This window comes from Misgurnus anguillicaudatus, chromosome 13, assembly GCF_027580225.2.
Source record: "Misgurnus anguillicaudatus chromosome 13, ASM2758022v2, whole genome shotgun sequence".
Taxonomy (NCBI): domain Eukaryota; kingdom Metazoa; phylum Chordata; class Actinopteri; order Cypriniformes; family Cobitidae; genus Misgurnus; species Misgurnus anguillicaudatus.
In genome coordinates, this window is record NC_073349.2 from 13,646,940 (window position 1) to 13,670,582 (window position 23,643).

The 23,643-nt window shown below is 38.0% G+C and overlaps 1 protein-coding gene across 1 annotated transcript; it reads right to left on the bottom strand.

The window, feature by feature from the left end:
• Nucleotides 1–3,115: 3,115 nt before the first annotated feature.
• On the bottom strand, nucleotides 3,116–21,605 carry sdcbp2 (syndecan binding protein (syntenin) 2). The gene is made up of 9 exons (XM_073875066.1): nucleotides 21,422–21,605; nucleotides 16,047–16,098; nucleotides 15,168–15,266; nucleotides 10,048–10,146; nucleotides 6,393–6,560; nucleotides 5,912–6,081; nucleotides 4,297–4,468; nucleotides 4,100–4,191; nucleotides 3,116–3,771 (listed from the first exon to the last, which is right to left on the bottom strand). Exons 2-9 carry the CDS (start codon nucleotides 16,095–16,097, stop codon nucleotides 3,717–3,719), a joined length of 906 nt encoding a protein of 301 aa, XP_073731167.1. The 5' UTR covers nucleotide 16,098; nucleotides 21,422–21,605; the 3' UTR covers nucleotides 3,116–3,716.
• Between the last annotated feature and the right edge of the window lie 2,038 nt (nucleotides 21,606–23,643).

The following is a 23,643-nucleotide window of genomic DNA, read 5'->3' on the forward strand; positions in this document are numbered from 1 at the left end:
TACTAATACTAAATTGTAGTTTCAAACATAAACATTTGGTTCCAACTGTATGTTCCTGTTTATACATGTTGACACTATAAAGAGATGGGTGACATTTATTGATGTTGATTGCACTACAAATCACTTTATAAGCAATTACTTGAAGTATACTTGAGTGTGTATTTCTGTATATCCAAAGGCCAGTGCATACGTACATGTGGGTTATGTTTCACAAACGGCAACCAATCAAAGAATCATCACTGAATTACAAATACAGATTTAAACCACTGAATCATTGACAGTCAGGTTGACTTACCTTATCACCGTGCATTAGATAATCATATGGATAAACACTTATAGTTCATGCTGAAGGTATTTGTGTGCCATGCGTTGTCTATTTTTTGGTCCCTTTTAACCATGAATAACTGCTGCCTTTCACACTATACCTCTTCCCTTAATTCATGTGTTGTCGGTTGTCGTTTAGCAAAGTTTTATTATTATTATACAGTAGTATATACAGAATTTGTGCGGCAGGTCTGCAGGGTTTTCTGGTGTATTTTTATTTTAACGCTTGACAATCCTAATTTGCATTTTTGTGGTGCCAAGTGCTCACACATGGCTTTAATTAATAGTCGAGTCTCTGTCCTAACGAAACATAACTTTAAATATAAATAAACTGAAAAATAAATGCATATGTTCTCAACTGACCTGTATTTGTTAATATGAAGTTGTGGCTTTTAGTTCTGTCTTCTGGCTCATCAGAATGTTGAATGAAATTGTTTTGTAGTTTTTGAAACCTCCACAGACAAAGCTACCAATAAAACCACTGTTGTCTGTATGTCAATAAATCACGTAAATAACACAAGATGACACATTTTTTTTTCGCTGTTATAAAGCTTTGTATGTTAAAGTGACACGTAAGGCCTTGATAGGATTTTCTTGAATTTTACGAAGCCATATTACAAGCAGAGATGTGTATGTTGACCCTATATGCTCAGTAATAATATTTCTATGTAATGTTACATATTTTTATTTTATACTTGGTTGTCATTTACTTTTCAAAAGCATTTAGTATTCCTCTTTTTGCCTTCAGGGGGTCTGTGTGCGTGTATTTAAAATACGAAATTCATGATTAAAGTCGGTGTAAATCAAATCAGAGAATTGTTTCTAAACACATTATAGATGTTAGAAATGTATGTATTGCTGAAACACATTGGAAAGTAGTGAACCACTTAGGTTTTATATCACATTTAATGTCAGACTTTACATGGACTTTAATATTCAAGCATCAGTTTTTTTAAAGGGGACATTTCACAAGACTTCTTTTAAAATGTCAAATAAATCTTTGGTGTCTCCAGAGTACGTATGTGAAGTTCTAGCTCAGAATCTCATATAGATCATTTATTATAGCACTGGCACTTTTGTAGGTGTGTCCTTTAAAATGCAAATGAGCTGATCTCTGCACTAAATGGCAGTTTCACGGTTGGATAGTGCATATTAAGGGGCGGGATTTTTCCCTTTCTGACATCACAACGAGAGCCAAATTTCAGTGACCTATTTTTCACATACTTGCAGAGAATGGTTTATGGGTTGATCTTCTTCGCATTTTCTAGGTTAATAGAAGCACTGGAGACCCAGTTATAGCACTTAAACATGGAAAAAGTCAGATTTTCAGGAAATTTCCCTTTTAAAGTCACCTTTATTTCAATTTAAAATGAAATAATAATCACATAATACTTTGATTTGAATGTTACACCTCCACACATAGATCTAAATATAGTTTATCAATAAAGACTTAGTAAATTGTTTTTTAAGGACTGAAGGACTTGGAATTTCTTTTAGCCTTTTGATGTCAGTGATTAAGTGAGTCTTGGGACTACCATTCATTTATAATGTAGATTTGTAATTATCACAGAATGTCTCCTAACAGATAGATGCGTCACTACTCTTGAATAATATTTTTAGGGTAAGAAGGTTTTACATAATGTTTTAGATACAAAGCTTCTGACCTTCAACAAGACAAGTCATCCATTTCTCTTACAGAAATGAATTAAGAATATATGCGGTAAGAAATGTGTATCCCAGCATCTGTTAAACAGGATTCTAAGAGTTCACGGAGGTAAATAAATAGTTTTTAGTTGTTTTCTTAGATATAATTCCAATGACATGTTTACATTTCCATCTGTTACTTCAGTTTTGTGTTTTGTGTATTGTCTAACAGTATCAGCACTCTATAGTGGAAGTCCTGCAAGTCTGTAAATGTTTCATGGTGTCTAATATTTTTGTGCAGAATAATATTTTAATGATAATATCAATGTGTACAGACATCAATGCAGCACTGCTCCTGACCATCAATGCTCTGTAAATGATCTATATTAAACAGCATGGTGAACAAATCTTACTTCTGAAGGTGTTTCTATTGTTTGTTTAATTGTCTTTTGAATTGCTATAAAATGAAATTTTATAGGATATGCATTGTGATGATCACTTGGGCCTTCACAGTACACTCAGAAAAAATGGCCAAAATATGTACCCCAGCTGTCACTTGGGTGGAACCCTTTCAAAAATTACAGCTTTGGACCCAAAGAGTTCATATTAAAAGTACACATTGGTACCAAATGTATACATATCTGTCATAATGTTACATATTAGGACCACTTCAAAGGGTACTGCCCCAATAACAGTTGGGTACAGTGTACGAGAATTCAGTTGCAATGTTACTTAAGCACAAATTCCCAAATTAGTAAATCTCAATACATTAATGATTTCTTTGTAAAAAAAAAAAAAACTTGGTTAAAGGTATAGTTCACCCAAAAATAGAAATTCTGTCATCATTTGCACGCTGTCATGTAGTTACAAACCTGTATACATTTCTTTGTTCTGATGAACACGAAGATATTTTGAGGAAGGTTTGTAACCAAACCTGATCAGAGGCCCCACTGACTTGCACAGTATTCTTTATTCCTACTATGAAAGTCAATGAGGTATCTGAATGACTTCCGATAATGTAAGATTTGACAGATTTTGATGACAAATTGTTAATTTTGGGTGACATATCCTTTTCAGTTTCAAACGTTAGAAACATTTGTTTTTGAGATTTTTTTTATTTTAAACTGCAAATAACATCACTCTCATATTTGTATCACCAGGATGATTATTTATTTTTTGTAATAATTTCAGTCTACATTCGTATATAAATTTTAGAGAAACTAACATTTACAGGATAATGACAGCGAAAATTAAAAATGAACACCTAAAAACATAAAACTCAAAATCAGTAAGAAATGTCTTGGATTACAAATTCTGGCCAAGGATTTATTCGGGCAGGGTACAGCTGTCTTGGCATATCAATATTTTGACAGAATTGTATGCATAGTGGGGGGATTTATAATGTTTGGAGTGTTTACATCAAAGCGTTTTAAAATGGAAGATCTTGCTAAGTTTTAACCCTTTAACCGAAGTTAACCAATCGGATAATAATACTCAACAATAATAGATACAATGGATTATTACTACAGTACATAACATGTGACATGACAACAATTAAAGAATGGCAACAAACATAAAGAACAGAAACAAGACTTTAAAGGCAATAACATCCAACAACTGAAAAAGAATAAAGGCCATTTTACATGTTATAAATGAATGTGATTGAAGAGATTTATCCCATAAGTGGTGGAAAGCTCCAATGGGAAGGCTAGAGATTGTAGGCATTGCCGAAGGTAATGTGTGTGTGTTCAGACCTCAGGCACAGAGTGATCCATTAAGGACTTCAGCAGGCCTCCGGACATCCTGAAATACACAGGGATTGGGTTTAAAAAAGTTTATATAAAACAAGCAGAACGCATCAGAATTAAAAATACAGTTTAAAGTGAATCTTCCAAAATAAATATATACAGAAGAATATATAGGGTATATTATATATAAATATTTGATTAGATATTTTTTATTAAAGGTATTGCGGAGGATTTTCTTTTTCTGGGTGGATCATCAAGACTATTGGTCCTCCTAGTTGTCAATCAGGAGTGTTATCGCATTTTTTTTTAAAGTGGAGAAGGCGGTTCTTTTCTAAAATTCGAGAAAATCCTCCGCTACACCTTTAAGAATAAAGCTGAATCACCTCTTGATCATGTGTTCGTAGATGAACTTAGGCATGATGGTGATGGTCATGGCAGTGGGAGATGAGTTCAGGATATCCTTAATCTGAGTGTCCTGTAGACCAAAAAATAAAGGATTACATAACCACAAATCTGTAAATAATACATCTGGATAATCTGTCTGGAAAATGTGCTCTTGACAGTTCGGTGGAAGACTCACCTTGAGTCCGATGACATTCTGGCCGTTGATCTCGCAGATGTTGTGCTCGGTGAGCAGGCCGTTGCGAGCGGCAGATCCATCTTTCACTAGAGACGTGATGCGTCCGTTTTTAAAGATGAAGCCCACGTGGCCGGAGCTGTCTTTGTGCATGGTGACTGTGCGCTGGAATGGTCTATAAAAGAGAAAAGACAATATTATGCATATGCATATTCTAAAACTAAGCCTGATGAAGTGATGCTTTGTGTGGCTGCCCAAATCCTACGAAGAACAACGTAATCACATTTGGTTATGAGGGCCATTTGCTCACGATTCAACCAAATGTCTGAGTAACGAATAAATGCCAAGCCCAAGGTGTGAAACCTTTATTTGTATGATAACAAAGTGGCTGTGAGAAACCATTATGGTAATTTGGGGAAGGGTAGATAAAACGCCAGGTTCTGGGGTGGGTGCTTTGTTTAAAGTGTTGAGAGCTTTGTTTTTATTTGAAGGGATGGTCCCCGTGAAATGGTTATAGATGTAATGTAAGCTTGATGACTGCAGCATTGAAGCAGACTCTATTGGCGCTTTTCCATAGTACCCCACGGTTTGGTTTGGGTCGGGTCAGCTTACTTTGGGGGCTTTTCCACTGGATGCAATATGTAGTCCCAAATACATTATTAGTACCGAGCGGATACCAAAACGTGACGTGAAAACACTGTAGATCACTGATTGGTCTGAGAGAATCGTCACTACCAGCATCATCATTGCTATACTGTAAAATGTTAGCTTTAGCTTCATGCTAGCTTGCGCTGTCTCGAGTAAACACGTTGTCGTCTGTGCTCAGCAACAAGTTCCCGAACTCCCTTTTAGCATTAAAAAAAACATCAACAGGTTGAGAATCAGGGACACCATACCAGTTTTTTTCAGACTTGCAGTTTGCGGTGACACATTCGCGACGCGCATATATGCTTAAGCCTTAAATGCAACTAAAATGAGGCTCACCGGAGCGTCGACTGACGCCGCAGGTGTTTGTACAGAAACTGTCATGTGAGACAGAGGTAGTGATAAACGCTATCTGTGCGAACATTTATTTGTGGTGGTCAATTTTAATTTTGTTGCGGACTGAGAAATAAATGAATGTACAGGAATGTACAACGACACTCTCACTTGTATGATGTCACAGCAGTAGGCAGTTTAATTATAATGACACGCCTATAATCCCTCCCACTCTGAAGTGTTACTAAACTCGATGGAAAGCTAAACAAGGCCAAAGTGAGGTGAGCTGACCCGACCCAACCCAAACCAAACCAAACCGTGGGGTACTATGCAATTAAAAAGCACCATATACCATAAAGAGACAAATTCAATTTGCCTACACTCGGAAATAACCACTAGGTGGCAGCAAACTACTAAGCAAAATAGATATAAACATACCCTGTCATATTTATTTTCAAGATTATATTCACAATTCTACACTGTACTCCTCTGATTTAAAATCATTGCTATTCTTAGCAATTATTCTTAAAACACCACATAGACACATAAAATCCTGATTTTCTCCACAGTGGGACTTGAAAGCCACAAAAAAATGTATGCATAAACATACATATTAAACAAATGGACAGAAGCGACTGACCTGTCCCGGACAATAAGTTCGATGCGCTGTGCACTTGAAGCCTTCAGAGCTTTGTGGGATTTGTCTGAGCTCCAGCCGGCACAGTTCTGACCATTAATCTGCAAAACCTGATCTCCAAACCGAAGGCCAGCCAATGCTGCAGGAGAGTTTGCCTGGACCAGCTGGACAAACACTCCCTATAGACAGAGAGAGAAAGAGATGATGATGGTACTGTTGATATCATTACACATGTTGAGAATGAGGGTGTGTTGACCTAGAAATTACTACCAACCTATATACCCACTTTCTCTGCCAAAACAAGACATATAACAAACCAGCAACAATAATATGAGTTACAAAGGTTGTCACGATACCAGGGGTGTGACTGTGAATTAATAAACCACTTAAAACTAAACATGATTAGGTTTATAATTTTAATACAAAAACCTTAATTTGATCAATGGTAACACTTTTTCATGTGATTCCCTGTAATGAAGAGCTTCACTCCATTATCAATATCTCTGAGGCGGAGTCCGACCTTCCCGTCTTGGTCTTTGCAGAGGATGACCTCTCGCAAACCTGGACGAATTTCTGCCCTCCTGATACCCACATCTTGGCCGGTCACAGGTCGCACCATGCCACCCACACCTGATGGTACAGCCACCTGATTCTGAGACAGACAGAGAGCAACTATTGTTATTCATTTTTATATGTGCCAAAGTATTTATCATATGTTACATTACACAGAACGTTTTTTCTCTCTCTAGGCCTTGTGCATAGCTTTAGTTTTAATTCTTATCTCAAGTGCTATGGACAGATGTTGTTAAACAAAGAAAATCTAAAGATCTTAAGATGTGTTCAGGGCCTACATTAGCAATACTCCAACACAAGCCTTGTGGTACATGAGTCATTCATCGGATCTGCTTCCAAGAATGAGGCTGAAAAGAATAACAGTCTATGCTGAGATACCCTCTGGCTTAAGCAATTTACAAAAAAACTAACACACACGCATATCGCCATCTCTTACATACACAATTCTTCTTGGCTGCCTCTCTGAATGTATTGCAAACAAAATCAAGAAAGAGTGCGAGTACAGCTATGAACTCCTATTTGAGGAGAAACCCCAAAATGAAGATTTTGTTATCACTTACCAACCCTAACATGGTGAACCAGTTTCTTTTGTACAGCACAACAAGATATTCCCATGATACAATAGTGGCAAAAGGTGATGTGTAACTTCAAACAATTAACTTTGCTCTTTATTCAAATTTTGTATTAAAAATGCATAAATCTCTTTATATGCATGTAGCATTGGTGTGTTTGAAGTATAAACTGAAGCTCAGCTTTGAGAAGAATTTAAGAAAACTTAGCAAAAAAATGACAAATAACACATGTGCAAAGTTTATGTCTACGTTCATTGCCCAGGACAATGACTATAAAATATTTTCACAAAAGATTAACAAATATTATAATGATAGAAAGATTGCACTCCACGTATGCTTTATTATAGGGGTGTAAATCGGACAGTTCATTACGATTCGATACAGAAAAAAATATCCACCAGGGATGTGATTTTGCAGATACTTCAAAAACTTCTTCGATGCAATTACGATTCGATTAATTTATAGATATTTATATATTATGTGCCAAGATAAGCAATTAATTAGTTACAACAACAAATTAACAAAAATACACTTTTGTTAAATAAAGAAAAATGAATAATAAGGGGTAAAATGTCACATAAAATCAAGCTTATGATGGCAACAGTCAAAGTCTTTCAGTATTAATTTGTGCCATAATTTGCAATAGTGACAATCACTGAGGTAGTTTTAGAAAAAAATTTATTAAATTGAAAAACAAATAAATATAAAAAATAAAGCTGTTAAACTTAAGCATTTTATCTGTCACACAATATTAGATATAACAGTCAAACAAGTGCTGCAGTGGTCTCTTTTTGGAGATTTTTCTTAAAAAAAAAAAATAAACTGATGAACATGTTCAAAAGAAAGGACACTGCGTTTTGCATGGATAGCATCATGGCTAAAACACGCGCTCGTCTTCTGTCTCTTTCGCAGTATTTTCGCTGCTACAACCGCTTTGCTGTTGCATTGCATTCACTTGCTGATGCTAGCAGATGAAAATTAACAAAAAATGTGCGGTTTGGTGGAAATGCATAGATGGACGTTACGTCAAGCAAATTAGGATGTGGAGAGTGTCAAAATAAAGGTACCTCCAAACGATTTTTGTGTGTGGCATCAATGCATCAGATCGCTAGAAATAAAATCGATGTATCGATCCATATCAATGTATTGTTACACCCCTACTTTATTACCTGTGAGCACGCATTTTTTATTTAATAAAACCCAGATTTCACTAAAATACACTGTGGTGATTTGCCCAACCAGTTATTTTGTCCATTGTGTACCAAATCATTGGTCACCCAGGGCTCCAGACTAACTTTTTTCACTAAGAGCACAGTGGCCCCCAACTGAAAATTTTAGAGGCACAATCAAAAAATTCACACACCGTAAATATACATGCTAAACAAATTACAAATTTCCACTGTATTACTAATAAATACTTTAATGATAGATGCAGAAAGTACAATGTGCTGTTTCAAATTCAGTATCACATCACAAAAAAAAAAGGTCAAATTTACATGTCGCACATGCGGGACTGGATGTAAAATTTTGGTGGCAAAATGGCACCATTTGGTGGCAGTCTGGAGCCCTGTCACCATTTATTTACATTGCAAAAACCTCTGTATGCTTGCATTCTGCAAACGTCTCATTTTGTGTTCCACAGAGAAAAGTACAAAATGATAAGATGTGGAGTAAATGACACATTTATTTTTTTTGTCAGTTCCTATTCTGTCCACTATTTTATTAGAGAAAATACCTAAAAAGCAGGGAGGACAATAAACATTGGATTTTAAACAGCAGAAAATAACTATGACAGCCCCAATGTACAGGCGTGTACTGTGCCCACTAGGGGTGTAACGGTACGCAAAAATCACGGTTCGGTGCGAACCCCGGTTTTGAAGCCACGGTTCGGTTCATTTTCGGTACAGTAAGGGAAAAATGCAAACATTAAACTGCAGGTTGTTTATTACTATAAACTTTTTTTTACAATTTGTTTACACTTTTTTTAAACACTTTTTATTAAAATATAACACATAAAATATATATAAAATGAAAAAATAATAAATAAAATACTACTGCAAAGTTCTTTTTTACATTATTTTATAACAGAAGGTAACTCTTTTCTTAACCTTCTCTTAAACTTTTTTCTACTAAAACCTTGAACTAACAAATTCAATTCCTGAATACATTTATGAACTATTAGCCTACATTTTTGCCACCAAAAATTTTCTGTTTTGATTTATTTTGGATTGTTTAACTCACAGTATTGAATTGGCTATGTACCATCTCTGTATAAAAATAATATTACTGCTCTATGTGTAACTGCATAGCAAGCAACATGATGATATACTTATTATACACTCATTTTGAGATTAGTGAGTTGCATACATAGCCATCTTGGATCTTTTGCACGTTTCTCCTGATCTTTGCTTGTGTCGTCAATGTAAGCTGTAACGAACCCCTCCGCAGCTGAGTAACAGCTGAGTAAGCCCGGGTTACAGCTCTTCTCTGTCCCGACCAGCTGATCGCATTGTGACAATGATATGATTGACGTGATGTGCAGATGAAAAATCTGATCACGCATTCCTTATTCTCGCTGTCACAGAAAGCGCGTCTCATGATTGCGTAGCAACGAAAGACGCGCATCCTCTTACGGACTTTTGAAAGAACAAAGCAGCGCGTTGACACGCGTTTAACATGCGCTTTTAGATACGACACGTAAACGTTTACAACAATAATCAAACGAATATACAACTAAGTAAATAAAAATCTTTCTGCGGGCCGAATTATGTTATATGTTTGACAGAAGACTTGCGCTGAACGCGGAGACTTCCGCCACTTAATATGTTCGTGCGGAAACGCACGTATTATGTTCCGCACATGCACACACAAAATGCATTCGGCCTTTCGGTGCACGTGTGCACCGTGCCGAAAGCCCTGAACCGAAACGGTCCGGTTCGAATACACGTACCGTTACACCCCTAGTGCCCACTCAACAAAAATACACAAACTTACATTGGTGGCCACTGGGACAAGTGCAAGGTTTCTCTGAACCTCATCACTGTTCAGGCTGAGGCCCATGTAATCTCCCAGCTCCTCTAGATTTGGATAAAGACTTGAGAGACAGAAAGAGACATGAAAACACATGAAATGATAGCCTAGGTATAAACAACCACTGTATAATATATTATATATAAGATATTTTGGTCATTTCTGAGCTTGCTTTATAAATGCAATTCTAAAAAGATTTAAGCAAATCATAAATAAACAAAAAACAGGGTGTGTAATGTCCTGTGGACTCTCGGCCGCCCAACACTGACTGGTTTCATATTCTGGCCATGAATGTTTCCATGCAGTAATTATTTCCTGGGTTGAGTCATGGCTTCAGTGTTTGCCTGTCTTTTCCTCAACACACAGATAGGAAAATGTCTGACTGTGAAACATGCTCTTATACAAACACAGACCCAGCAGCAACAGTTCAACACCGTCTCCGGTTTTCAACGTGATGGTGGTGGGAAAACCCCACCTCACAAACACACAAAGACATGCATAGATTTCACTAAACCACGCAGTTGCTATATTGGTGTTCGTGAGACAAATACATATTTTACAGCCATTATGCAAACAGGATTAGTCTTATTTGTATTCCGAGAGGATAAAATGACACTGTTATGGAGGTTTTTAAGAGACTGTAATGTCATAATGAAAGTGATAAGGTCATGTATTCACTTTTTTATTTCTTTATTTTGTTTGATGCAAAAGAAAATATTTCAATAAATAATTGTAACAGCTGACAGCATGCATCGACGCCCATAAAACAAACATTACGGAAGTCAATGGGTACTGTCAAGTGTGTGCTTATAAACATATTTTAATATATCTTCTCTGTATTGAACAAAATTAAATAACTACATTCAGGTTTTGATCAACATCAGGGTGACTAAATGAAATACCTGTTTTATTTTTGACAAATTCTTATGTAATATCTAAGCAGTGTCTTGAGAGGCCTTGCTAAAGGACACGATGAATGCACATAGGTGAGAAAGCTGAGTCTGGATCAGAGGGTTTAAACCGAAGCACTTGTCTCTGGGGTTAGAAAAAGGAAACAGAGAAAGCTGCTGCCATTTCGATTGGTCTCAGATGTTCTCAGCATGTCTTCATTTCCTTTCTGACAATTACACAAACCACTGGCGACCCTTTCATCTCTTATCAAAACAGCGATGAAAGCGAGAATGTGGGAAGCGGGACAGGCACAGAAAACCTTTAAAGACAGCTATAGAGACAACTAAACAGATAAACACCTACAGAAATGCGTAGACAGACAAAGACACATAGAGATCAAAGGAAGAGTTTACCCAAATATGAAAATTCTCACAATTTATTCACCATTATGCAATCCCAATGTATATGATTTCTTTTCTACAGCTGAACACAAACAAATATGTTTATTTAATGCAATCTTCTTATATGTGGCTTAATATGGCGAAGCTCCAAAGAGTGAAGTGAAACTGACATGTTTGTAAAGTATGGAATGCATACTCAAAATGTGACTTCTGCATTTAACACACCCCATTGAGTAGTGTACAAACATACACTGTAAGTGGCTGTTTACAATTGGTATTAACATGCGTTTTCATCGATCGGATCACAAGTGGACGACGTTAATGCCAGGTGTAAACGGTGTTCAAAACGTTTTGAGCTCGTCCACTTTCGACCACTTTCAACCACATTCAGAGGTAGTTGAAAACCCTTTTGCTTTTATAGTGTAAACGCACATGTGGTTGAATGTGTTCGAATAGCCACACGCAACCACCTTCTCTCCGTCCATTTATGTAATCTGAGGGCGCACTCACATTATCCAAACCAAACCAAACCATGCCCCAGCGCGATTGTCACCCCTCCCTTCTCCCCCACGGTGCACGCACTCATACTGTACTTTTTATCGATCCGAGTCCGGGCGCGCTTTCGTCATTAAGATGCGTTTGTTTTGAAAACAGCAGGAAGTAAAGCTCTCTCTTAACACTGGAACCCACCGTAATGATAAGTCTGTGTTTTTTAACGGGAGTCGTTTGGTGCGCGATTACAGACAGCCCTCTCACATGTCATCATATTGCTTAGTTGATCTGTCACGTGTGCAGCTCAGACATTCACGTTACCCCGCTGTGCGCATCAAAGTGTTTTTACGGAGGCAGATGAAGGTGAGTGGTCGCGCAACTGACGTCTTCACCTTTTGAATCGCGCTCAGGCGCGATTGCGCTCACACCACAGCCTTCCGCGCCTGAGCCCAAGAGAACCGCGCTCCGGCCCACCTCTGCAACCCGGCCGCGGCGTGTTAACCAATCCGCGCCCGGGCGCGGAACAGAGCGATCACAGTAGTCAAACAAACCAGGCTTTGGGGGTCAAACGCGCCCGAGCGCAGTTTGGTTTGGATAGTGTGAGTGCGCCCTGAGGTACTGAGCACAAAGTTTTACATCTTTTCTGACTTCTGGCGCGAACATGCGGTGAACAGCGCTGTTTTTAGCCTTTCATTGATAAAACTGAAGCGGCTGATCTCCGCAGTTTCATTTTGCATGCGTGTAAAAGTTGCGCGATCCTATTTTATCAATTGTGCTGAAAATTCAGAGAACGCTCTCATATATACACGTACAAAACTCTGTGCAGCATGTTTACTTACAACACAAGCAGCGAACTCCGACATAATATTAGTTTGCGTCCATATAAACTCATCATTCAGGGTTTCTGCAGGTTTCATTAAGTCTAATTTAAGACTTTTTAAGACCTTTTTAAGACCATAATGAATGAAATTTAAGACCTATATCACGACAATGAAGTCCAATTTTATAGTCCAGTGTGCATGCATCCGTGTGTTTTTTTTAACCTTTTATCTTTCATGACAAAAAACAAGATGTATTTTCTAGAGGTGTGACAAGACACTTGCTCCACAAGATGAAACGAGATTGGGTTCACGAGAATAAGATTAGACAAAATTTGTACACTTTGCTGATATTACAAGTTTTTCTCCTTAAACGTCATTACGAGGTTTTAAGAAATCCCCAATGATAAAATATATGAAGAAAAATAGCATTATAATGAATTAAAATCCCATCATTTTAAAATGTTTTAACCAATTTAAAGGCTCTCTAAGTGAATAATGTGCGACGTCACTTCCTGTTGATGTTTGAACTGTTTTCAAACAAACGGAGCGTAGCTAACGCCTCCCCCTCCCTCTCCCGTCCGTGCTTTCATGAATGCGCCCAACGCCCACCCCCAAATCCTTCTTGTCGTTTATTGGCTGTAACACTTTGTTATGTTTTGTTGTGCTAGGTTTGGCCACTATGTTGATATTGCCGTTTGTCGAGCCTGAGCTGTCTACAGAGATCACGTTTTTTTACAGTTTGATCAGCGGACAGGCAGCAAGCAGATAGTGAGGAGATGTTTGCTGTATGTAACAAAAAAATGTTATGGTCTAAAACGCGTCAATTCGCTTAGAGCGCCTTTAAGGGTTTCACTAACAGTAATTTTGGTAAATGATGATGATCAAGTAATCTGATACTTTTTGGTAATAAAAATAGAGCTAAATGGGCAAAAGCATTTACGATGACAATAATGATGAGACAATAATAATTTGTTCAAATAATGTATCAAGAATAAACACATGGTTTTATGTAACAACAATGTTAAAATATTAGGTGTGGTTACCCAGATAGAGTTTAGATTAATCCAGGACTAGGACGTTAAGTAGCTTTTTAAAAATATAACTTACAAAATACATTACTTGTGTGCATCTTGAGACAAAACAATGACAGTGAAATATTTTATGGCAGAAATAGAAATAATTAAATTGATGAGACCAGGAGTAAGGGAAATAGAATGTAGTAGGCCTATTGTCAGATCCACCCTCCGGGCCAGAGGGGGCGCTGATGCACCTATAAGCTAGATACCAATCGCCATTAAAAGAGAAAAAGAAGACAGGCTTCGTTGACAGTGGAGCTAAGCGTGGATCGGATGTCTGATGGAGCAGAAGCCGTGGTGCTTAAAGCGTCTGATGCAGATGTTTGCATGCCGTGGGGCTCTATAGGGCTAATACTGGTGGCACAACAGAACAGAACTGAAATATGCCGGGTGTTTTCAACAGGTTTCTGCAGCGGCTTTATGTTTCTTACGTTGCATGTGTGATACTAAAGCTTTGATGCCCACTGTTCCGAGTTTGAAAACTTTCTTGCAAAATAAACAACGAACCCCGTACGCTAACTGGTGTTTACCACGGAGCAAAATCAGGGTTAAGTAACCAGTTTTCATTAAAGTGTGCTTTAGTAGATTCCCCCTATTCAGTTTCCCCTGACACATGACGAACATGTATAAAACAGTTACAATCTTCTTGACAGTGTTGGTTGGACAACATTTTAAGACCTTTGATATGCAGATTTAAGACATTTTAATGCTTATTAAGGCCTTATTTTCATACTACGGAATTTAAGACGTTTTAAGACTTTTTAAGGATCCGCGGACACCCTGATCATTACTCCCGCTCGCGTTTAAATGACAGCAGAGAGACTCGCCCACCGTCTCGACAGACCACCCTCTCACAGTATTCAGGACTGAAGCGGTCGAAAGTGGACAAAAGAGACGGACTTAAATACCAGGTGTAAACGTGATGTGTCTATCTAGTTCACTTGTGATCAGATCGATGAAAACACATCTTAATATCAAGTGTAAACAGCCCCTAAGTCGTGAACACTGAAGCAGTGGGCAGCTATCCCTTTAGGGGGAGCAATTGAGATTAAAGAGATAGTTACCCCAAAAATTTAAATTCTCAGCTTTCAATAAAGTTAAATCTCATTGCTACTATTGTGTGTTGTGAATAGTTGTCATATGCTTGTTTCATTATAAGAAATCTATCTGGGATGACAAGAGGGTCTATACATTATAAATGAATTTTTATATTTGGGTGATCTATTCCTTTAATAGACAACACAACGCAACAAAACTGACTTGACAGACAGACACAGACACCAGACAGAAACTACAGAGAAGCCCAGGCGGACAGGAGAGAAGGGATACATACAGGCTTGAGACAAAGAAGCTGAGCTCTTATGAGATGATGTATGTAAAGATTAACATTTTTGTTAAGACTCACTTGAGCTTGGCATCCCCTGTGTGGCAGGCTGTGGCTGGTATTCCCCCTGAGTAATGGCTGGGGTACTGGAGGTGACAGTAGCAAACTGGGACTGTGCCTAGAGGATAAGACAAGACATGAAAATCCATCAAAAAACAGCTTTAAATGGATAAGCCAAAAATGAAAAGTCATTATTTACACTTGTGTTGTTTGAACCCCAAATGTCTTTTTTTGTTCTTCAGAACCCAAATGCCTTTCTTTCAGTTTACATTCTCAGTGTCTGAACAGTTGTTTGGGCCGTTTTAGGATCTTTAAATAATGTGTAACAACTGATACAACAGTAAGATCCACAACAAGAAAGTAGAGGATTAAATGTATGGCCAGGGCTCCAGAATAACTTTTTTCACTAGGAGCACAGTGGCCCCCAACTGAAAAAATTTTTAGGGGCGCAACCAGAAAATTTAGGGGCACACACTGTAAATCAACATGCTAACCAAATATTCAAATTTCTACTAATTTCCACTGTATTATTAATAAATACTTTAATGATAGATGCAGAAAGTACATGCTGTTTCAAATTCAGTGTCACATCCCAAAAAATTGGCAAATTTACTGGTTGCACATGTGCGACTGGATGTAAAATTCAGTGGCACACTCTCAAATTTTGGTGGCAGTCTGGAGCCCTGATGGCACAAGTCGAGTGGAGTTATGTAACACTTCTGGGTCATTTTAAAGCTTGACGGGTTGTGTGTATACTATGGGAGTGGATGGTGAGTGAGAAAAAAGTATTTTCACCTTTATTTACCAGTATGGGTCCTAAAGAACAACCAAAGACATTTAAGTTTACATTTTTCCAGTGTTACATAACATTTCATTGCCCGTAAGTTTGGACACTTACCCTCATGACCTTGTCCACCTTAAGGTCCTCTAAGGATGGGTACAGTGACATCCTGGAAAAGAACAAAATTGCCACAACATGAAAATAAGGAAATGTGATTTGCAGCTAATATGAAAATCATGTGAAAGTGAAAGAGACATGCTTGTCACGTATGCCACATATAGTCAAAATGTGACCTCTGCATTGAACACACACACCCCAAGAACAGTGGGCAGCTATCCCAGCGCCCGGGTAGCAATTAGGGTAAGGTGCCTTGCTCAAGGGCACCACAGTCGAAACTCGCCGGCCATGAGACTCGAACCAGCAACTCTCTGGTTACAAGCCTGACTCTCTAACCACAAGGCAACAACTGCCGCTTGTGTTTAAAGGGCTCACGTCACCCTAATTTGTTTTTCAGCTGACTAGCAACCACATGACTCTCTTTCAGGAATTGAAACCAACCCTAATTAAAGAAGAGGCAGATGAGGGACCCTATTAGGACGGCACAGGGCAAGGCTGCTGCTTTAATAGGGAGTTTTATAAACACATAAGGGTTCATAAGGGTTAATCCACAAAAAAAAAAACACTAGCAAATAGGGATGTGCATTTTTGTCATTTTTTAATTTTGAGTAATCCGTAGGTCTGAAAACGAGTACTTACCCGATTAATTAGGGGGCAGGGCATACGCATTATGGTTTAGCAATCAGCTGTGTCGTGTCATCCTCTTACTGTGGGTTCACACCAGCCGTGTTTGAAGTGTCAAATTCGCGTCTAGTTTGCCGCTTGAAAATTTTGAGTTTTCTTGCATCATTCGCGCGTGAAATTCTAGTCACTGAGACATTCACTCAGAAATATGCGTCATGGGATGGGCTTCTGAGACTCCGCTCGCTTCCTGTAATCACGTCACTACTAGAGCAAGCTCCTGATTGGTTAACATGGCCAAAGTTCAAATTTGTCAACTTGCGCGTTTCCCGCGCCAACGCACAATTAGCACCATTCGCGCAAATGAGGCGGAATCGCGCCTACCGTGCTGCGCTAAATGCCTCATTTGCACCGAGAGACCTCCAGACGTGTACCAACGTCTCTTCACATTGACTTTACATTGAAATCAATCGCGCTTGACGCCTCTACCGCGGCTGGTGTGAACGCAGCATAACCCCTTCTCAGTCAATATGTTCTGTTCATATGGCTCTCTGGTATCTCTTGATATTTGATGCTTAAAAATGAAATGATATCGCATTGAACTTGATGGCGCTGTATGCACCTGACTTACTGTCTTATCAAAGTGAAGCCCAAAATGCGGCCTTTTGAAACTACATGGCCTCAGTGATAAGTTGTGTTTGCGCTGCGTGGACCGGCCGGAGTGCTGCAGGAGCGCTTTAGGATTGGACTCCTCTCTGTGCTTTTGAATTAATGCTACTGATGTCATACGCCCCAGTCTTTACTATGGACCACAGGCACTTGTAACGCTAACCAGTCAGGCTGCCAGACGCTGCCGAACCACATAAAATAACAGGGATGTCCGATCCGGGCTTTTTGGCTGGATCGGATATCGGATCCAGGACCGACAACAGAACCAATCCAATTCCGATACTGTGCGTTAGCTGTGGTTGTTACTGACAAACTATTAAAAGGACATTATTATAAAAGCAACATAAACATTCTTATGCATTATATTCAAAGTCTTTTTATTACACTCGATAGCTTTATGTGAAGGAACAAACGCACATTTAAAGATATTTAAGTTCATGGAACCTCTGTACTCGCAACTGGGTTAATGCACTGTTGAAGCGGACGGATGAAACGCATCATTCACACATGCACACACACAATAATTGTAGGCTATTTTAAAGATCTGATTTTATAAAGTCTCAGTAAGCCGTTGGATGGATGCAATTCGCTATGTGCTGAGCACACGATGCATCTATTCTATTTGTGTTTTAACAGTTATGAACTTTCCATTGCGGTACAAAGATTCCCAAGTGAGGATAATTCAAGGGCATCAATTCTGTGCCCAGGAAGCCCATAAGCGTAGTGTACAGGATGATTAAGGCGCATCAATTCTGCACCCAGGATGTGCATAAAAGGTCCAGTCAAGCGCGTAATTCCCAACATAACCATACGCACACATTAAAGCTTTTTGACAGTTTTACAACTGTTTTAAGGAAAATATATTTAGCATACTTCCAACATACCCATTATATGTTCTCCTAAACACTGCAATGATTAATAATTACTAATGTTTCCTGTAACTTATTGGTTTTTACATTTAAAATTATACTAGATGTAGTAGAAAGCAAAGCACTATACACATTTAACTCTTTCACCGCCATTGACGAGATATCATATTTGTGAAGCCCTAACTCTCATCAAAATCAAGTCTTACACTAAACACTGCCCCCCACACACACACAGCAATGTGTCAGTCCTCCAGGCATTGGATCTGCTGCGCTGTTGCTTTGACGTTATGAAACCGCCTGCGAGTCCATCTGTGTAAAGTGATCTACCCAACATTATGTACTGACGTAACAAAACACTTTTTGTGTATTCATTAACAAACAACCAATGACACATTTCAGAGTCGTTTTGCACCTCTTGAATCTGACTTTATATCTAATGTTTGCTGTGCAAACTCATTTGCCTTATGTTATGAGGAAGAGTTCATTATTAACAGAGCACTCTGAAGTGCATAACACAACATTAAGCTAATAACATCACTAAAGAGGTAAACAGACAGGAAGTAACCATTAACAAACATTAAGTAGCTTCACTGCGCTCTTTATCCTAAAGTTGAAAAGAAATGGGTAGTGCTTTCCTGGGAACTCATCCATTGCTGAGAAGTTAGAGAAAAGTAAGAGAAATCAGAGAGAGAGAGATCAAGAAAGAGAGATCAAGAAAGAGAGATCTCAAGACAAAAAGAAAGGGATAAGAATGAAAACTATGAGGGTCAAATTTATAAGTTAGTGGAGGAAAGGCCAACCCGAGTAATACAGGCACGTGAGCTAAAGACATTGACGTGGTCATAATCATATGACTAATCACATGATGTACTGTGATCAATATTGAATGTCATAGCATATTGATAATATTAAAGAAAAGCATTATTCCCTTAGGTGACAACATATAAACTTACAAACGAAAACTAAAGTAAACTTTTAGTAACAATAAATATGTTGAGAGACATTATGAAATTTTGGAAAATATAGGAGTATCAGGACTGTGGTAGATTGCTTAACTTCCCTAAAAAGACACCAACTATACAAACAAGACAAGATCATGTGATATGAACAAATTCGACAGGAAGCAGGAACAACTTTGAGAATCAACGTCAACAGTGAGATCGAGTCTTTGTGTCTTTGTGTACATACAATAACATACAGCTTTACAGGTTTGATAAATTCAGTTTTGTCAATACCTGTTTCAACACGAGTAATTAACAAAACAAATCAAGTTAAAGGATCACATGCTCGCACACGTTCACATTTCGCACAGATCTGTGAAACACTCTCAGACAAACATAACCACAAAACAGCAAAACGCTCGCCTACACCCTCATGAATAAACTCCCACAGTAACACACACAAGACAACTCATGCGAACCCACACATTTGGCCTCTTAACACCATATACAGAACCTGAAAAGACAAACACACTGAAAAGGGTTTAGCGCTGACGATTCGCCCACAACCAATGCTGTGGTAGAAAAACACACTAAAAATATCACAATTTGACAGCCTCGTTCCAGACGATCACTGTCAAAATGTCTCTGTAAAGGGACATTATTTGCTGTGAAGAGCACTCTTGTAATATAAAGATGTCTCTGAATAGTGGACTGAAGGAGACAGTGAGTGATTTTCGTATGTGTGCCTTCATTGTTTGGATCTCTGGCTAGTTCAGCTTCAGGACTCTAAATCCATTATCAGCTGTATGGAATGGGCATTAAGTGTCTCCATAAATCAAGAAAGGATACAGGACAACTGGCAAACTCATTATTGAAGCTTTTGATCATCGGAGATCTGATGTCTGTGCTGAAGGAGCAACAGACACAAGGATTTACATTGCCTTTACATTCTGTTATTCAAAGTAACTTACAGTGCATTCAAGTTATAAACTTATTTTTACCAATGTGTGTTTGATTAAACCTATGATCTCCACATTGCTAACTAATAGTTTCAACCACATGTTTGACAAAATGTGGACTATTCTTGAACCGAACCCTGCAACTACTAAACAAACTTAAAGATAAAGCAAGTGGATAACTGTCCAGTTGAGTGGGTGAGGGGCCTTTGGTATGGGGGCAAAGCAAATTTTCGGGCAGGCTGAATGAGTGCCGAGCATAATAAATTACTTTCCCATGGCAACTGCAACTCTTTTGGTTGAATCCAGAGGAATATCCATGATGTGGCAATATCCGATTTACAGTTTTGGGGAAACGCTAAGAACCAGACTTCCACTACATATAACCACATATAAACCTTCATCATGACTACTATATGCATTTTCCATGCCATTGTCCGTTCAATAATGACAGAGTTTATATGATATATAACCGACTGCTGGTGACTAATAGCGTGAGGAATGTGGAAAGTCCCCTTAATTTAGAAACCATACAAAAATAGGTTATTATGTGCCTTTAGGAGACTACACTTATAACTTATAAACAGGTTTTGTTTGTTAGTAGTTTCAGTTGGCGTCTGCTTTTTTGTTATTAATAATTCAGTACCCCATATTAGCATGCTATATAGTAGACTGAACATATACTGTACTTACATATAATCGAAAGTAAGGGGTTGCTTTACTAGTCATGAACAAGTTAAACCAAGTAAACGTGCTTTTAAAGCAAATAGGTTTAGGTTTCGTTTTTCCTCAGCATAAAAAAGCCTAATCGGTCAGCTGATTAATGTTTACGTCATATATTTTACTTTAAATTACAGCATAACTCTAGACAAAAGTCATGGCAAATACTGTTTTAAACATGTATAGGGGTTTAAACTCGGAAAGAATAATATAAATTAATAAAAAAAATAAAGTAAAATATAATTTACTCAAACAGACTCGTTGTTCTAGGTTTAGCTCTCCAAGTAAAACAAGGATTGCTAACTCCGCTAGCAACCCCCCAAACATGCTAAGTTATATTTTTGTCTTTTTGTTAAATAATTGCCAGGTGACACCGGCCAAAATATCTTCGATATATCTTAATATGATAAATATAACTGTTACATGAAAACAGTAAAGTAAACACAGGCACGTCTTTGTTCTTCGTGTGTGTGTTAGCAACGGAACGGTTAAGTTTAGCTTCGGTTAGCCAGCGGATCTTCACACACCTGACTGAATAAAATCACCGACTAAATAATAAACACAACATGATTTAGCTCATCGAGTGTCAATAATCTTACCTTTATGTTTTCAAAGTCGACGTCGGATACAAAAATGGGTAAATGGAATGGGTTGGAATGTAAACAAGCCTCGCGCTGTAGATGGGACCCTTTTCCTCTTTGGGTTGGAGCAGAAGTGAGGCGGAGCGGAGGTGAAATGAATACAGTACTGTGGTGGTGCACTTCAGTTCACTTGCCACTATAAACTAAACTTTGTTTGTTTCATGACGTTTTAGTCACCACCTTTTTCATTGATCTTGGAAGCTGGTTGGAAACAATGTAAAAGTGAATTACATCATATGCTATTTATACTTCGTTCTTATTACTCATTGACTTCAACACAGTATTACACAGATCTATGTACCACATTTACTGACAAAATGGTATTTAAAAAACATAGTTACTTTGGGTATTGTTAATACTAAAGTTAAAATAAATTAATTAATTAAAATAATTGTAAACAATGTAAATAAAACAATTCCATTAATTTTATGAAAGTTGTTCCAGTACTTAAAGGCGGAGTCCATGATGTTTGAAAGCCAATGTTGATATTTGAAATCACCTAAACAAACACGCCTCTACCCCAATAAAATCTGGACCTTCTGTTGATAGACCCGCCCCACACATACGCAACCCGGCAAGGATGTCGGTTAGTAGACACGCTCCTTACTGCTGATTGGCTATAAGTGTGTTTTGGTAGTCGGCCGGTCTCCTTTTCCAAAGCGTTTTTCAAACATCGTGGACTCCGCCTTTAAAGCAACACTATGTAGTTTCCATGTAAAAATGACTTACAGCTCCCCCATGTGGTTGAAAAGTGATCAGACACTCTTCTGCAGGCAGGGGGAGGGGCGGGGCTGTGTGCTCTACCCTTCACCGCCACTTTCAGAGTGTGCTTGTAGCAGCTAGGAGGTTGCTCAGGTTGCAGCAACAGTACAATTTGTCCAGTTAAAAGTTGTTCTATCACTGAAATAATTTTAGAGACTTTATTTAAAGGTAAAAAACTACATAGTGTTGCTTTAATTGCAGCAGAAATAACTATACACTTAAAAAATTAAAGGGTTCTTTGCGGTGATGCAGAAGAACAATTTTGGTTCCCAATAACGTTTGATTCAGAGGTTCTTAAAAAATGTCTTCCCTTTTTAGATTCTAGGACAGTGGTCTCCAGCATGGTGCCCGTGGTCTCCAGCATAGTGCCTGTGGGCATCAGGTTGCCCGCACAGAGTCTGTGAGTTACCCACCAAAGCACATTCTGTTAATAGCCTCAATTTTAATATTTATTTATTACAAATTTTTATATTAGTTATAAAATTATTATAATACTTTTTAATGTATGTTTGGGTGGGGGGCAGAAAGCTTGTGGATGTTACAGGGTTCTTTATACTTCCTGATATAGAACCTTTAAAGGGCCTTTGTGTTAAGTATATTAGCAGGGACTATGGCTATTATGGTCCATTTTCTGTGAATGTAAAGAATAGTTCACCCCAAAGTGAAAATTAGCCCATATTTTATTCACCCTCAAGTCATGGGTGTATATGACTTTCATTTCAGTCAAACACTGTCAGATTTATATTAAAGGGGACATCGGACTTTTCCATATGGGTCCCCGGTGCTTCTATCAACCTAGAAATTGTGAAAAAGATCAACCCAGTAACTTAGTTTTGGTATTCTCTGCAAGCATGTGACACATAGTTCAATGAAATTTGGCTCCTCTTGTGATGTCAGAAGGGGATAATAGCGCCCTGAAAAGCCATACATCATTTCTTTTTAATGTCTTCTTAGGTGATGCTTTGTTTTTTTAAAGAAACATTTATGTTTCAAACTTTATAAACTACGACCGTACGTATGTTCAGAATACTGACATCTGACCCAACATTAATTTTATTTTTATTTTGCTTCAGAAGACATTTGTGACCCTGACCCACAAAACCACACTCAAAAAAATTAACTTGGTTGGAGTCAGTTTTACTAAATAATTTCTTGTTCACTTTACTTAACAAACACAAGTAACTGCATATAATTACTTTAACTTAGTAATTTCAACAAAAGACTGTGTCTTGTCAGCTTTACTTCAAAATTATTTGTTCAGCCAATATAACATTGTTGCGTAAAAGTAACAGATTAATAAAACCAATACAGACTTGCATCTCATTGGCTGATGATGCTGCAGTGTATTATGGGTAAATTGTTGTTCTGGCACCCTCTTGCAGAAGTACAGCACCATTAGATAAGTACATGAGTAATAA

What these genes read in the sequence shown, in the direction of transcription:
- sdcbp2 (XM_073875066.1), bottom strand. Translation starts at nt 16,097, where the DNA reads ATGTCACTGTACCCATCCTTAGAGGACCTTAAGGTGGACAAGGTCATG. An exon ending in AGGGGATGCCAAGCTCAAGT is followed by an intron (nt 10,147 to 15,167) that starts GAGTCTTAACAA and finishes TGTCTCTCAAGT; the next exon opens with CTTTATCCAAATCTAGAGGA. An exon ending in GAACTTATTGTCCGGGACAG is followed by an intron (nt 4,469 to 5,911) that starts GTCAGTCGCTTC and finishes TCTCTTTTATAG; the next exon opens with ACCATTCCAGCGCACAGTCA.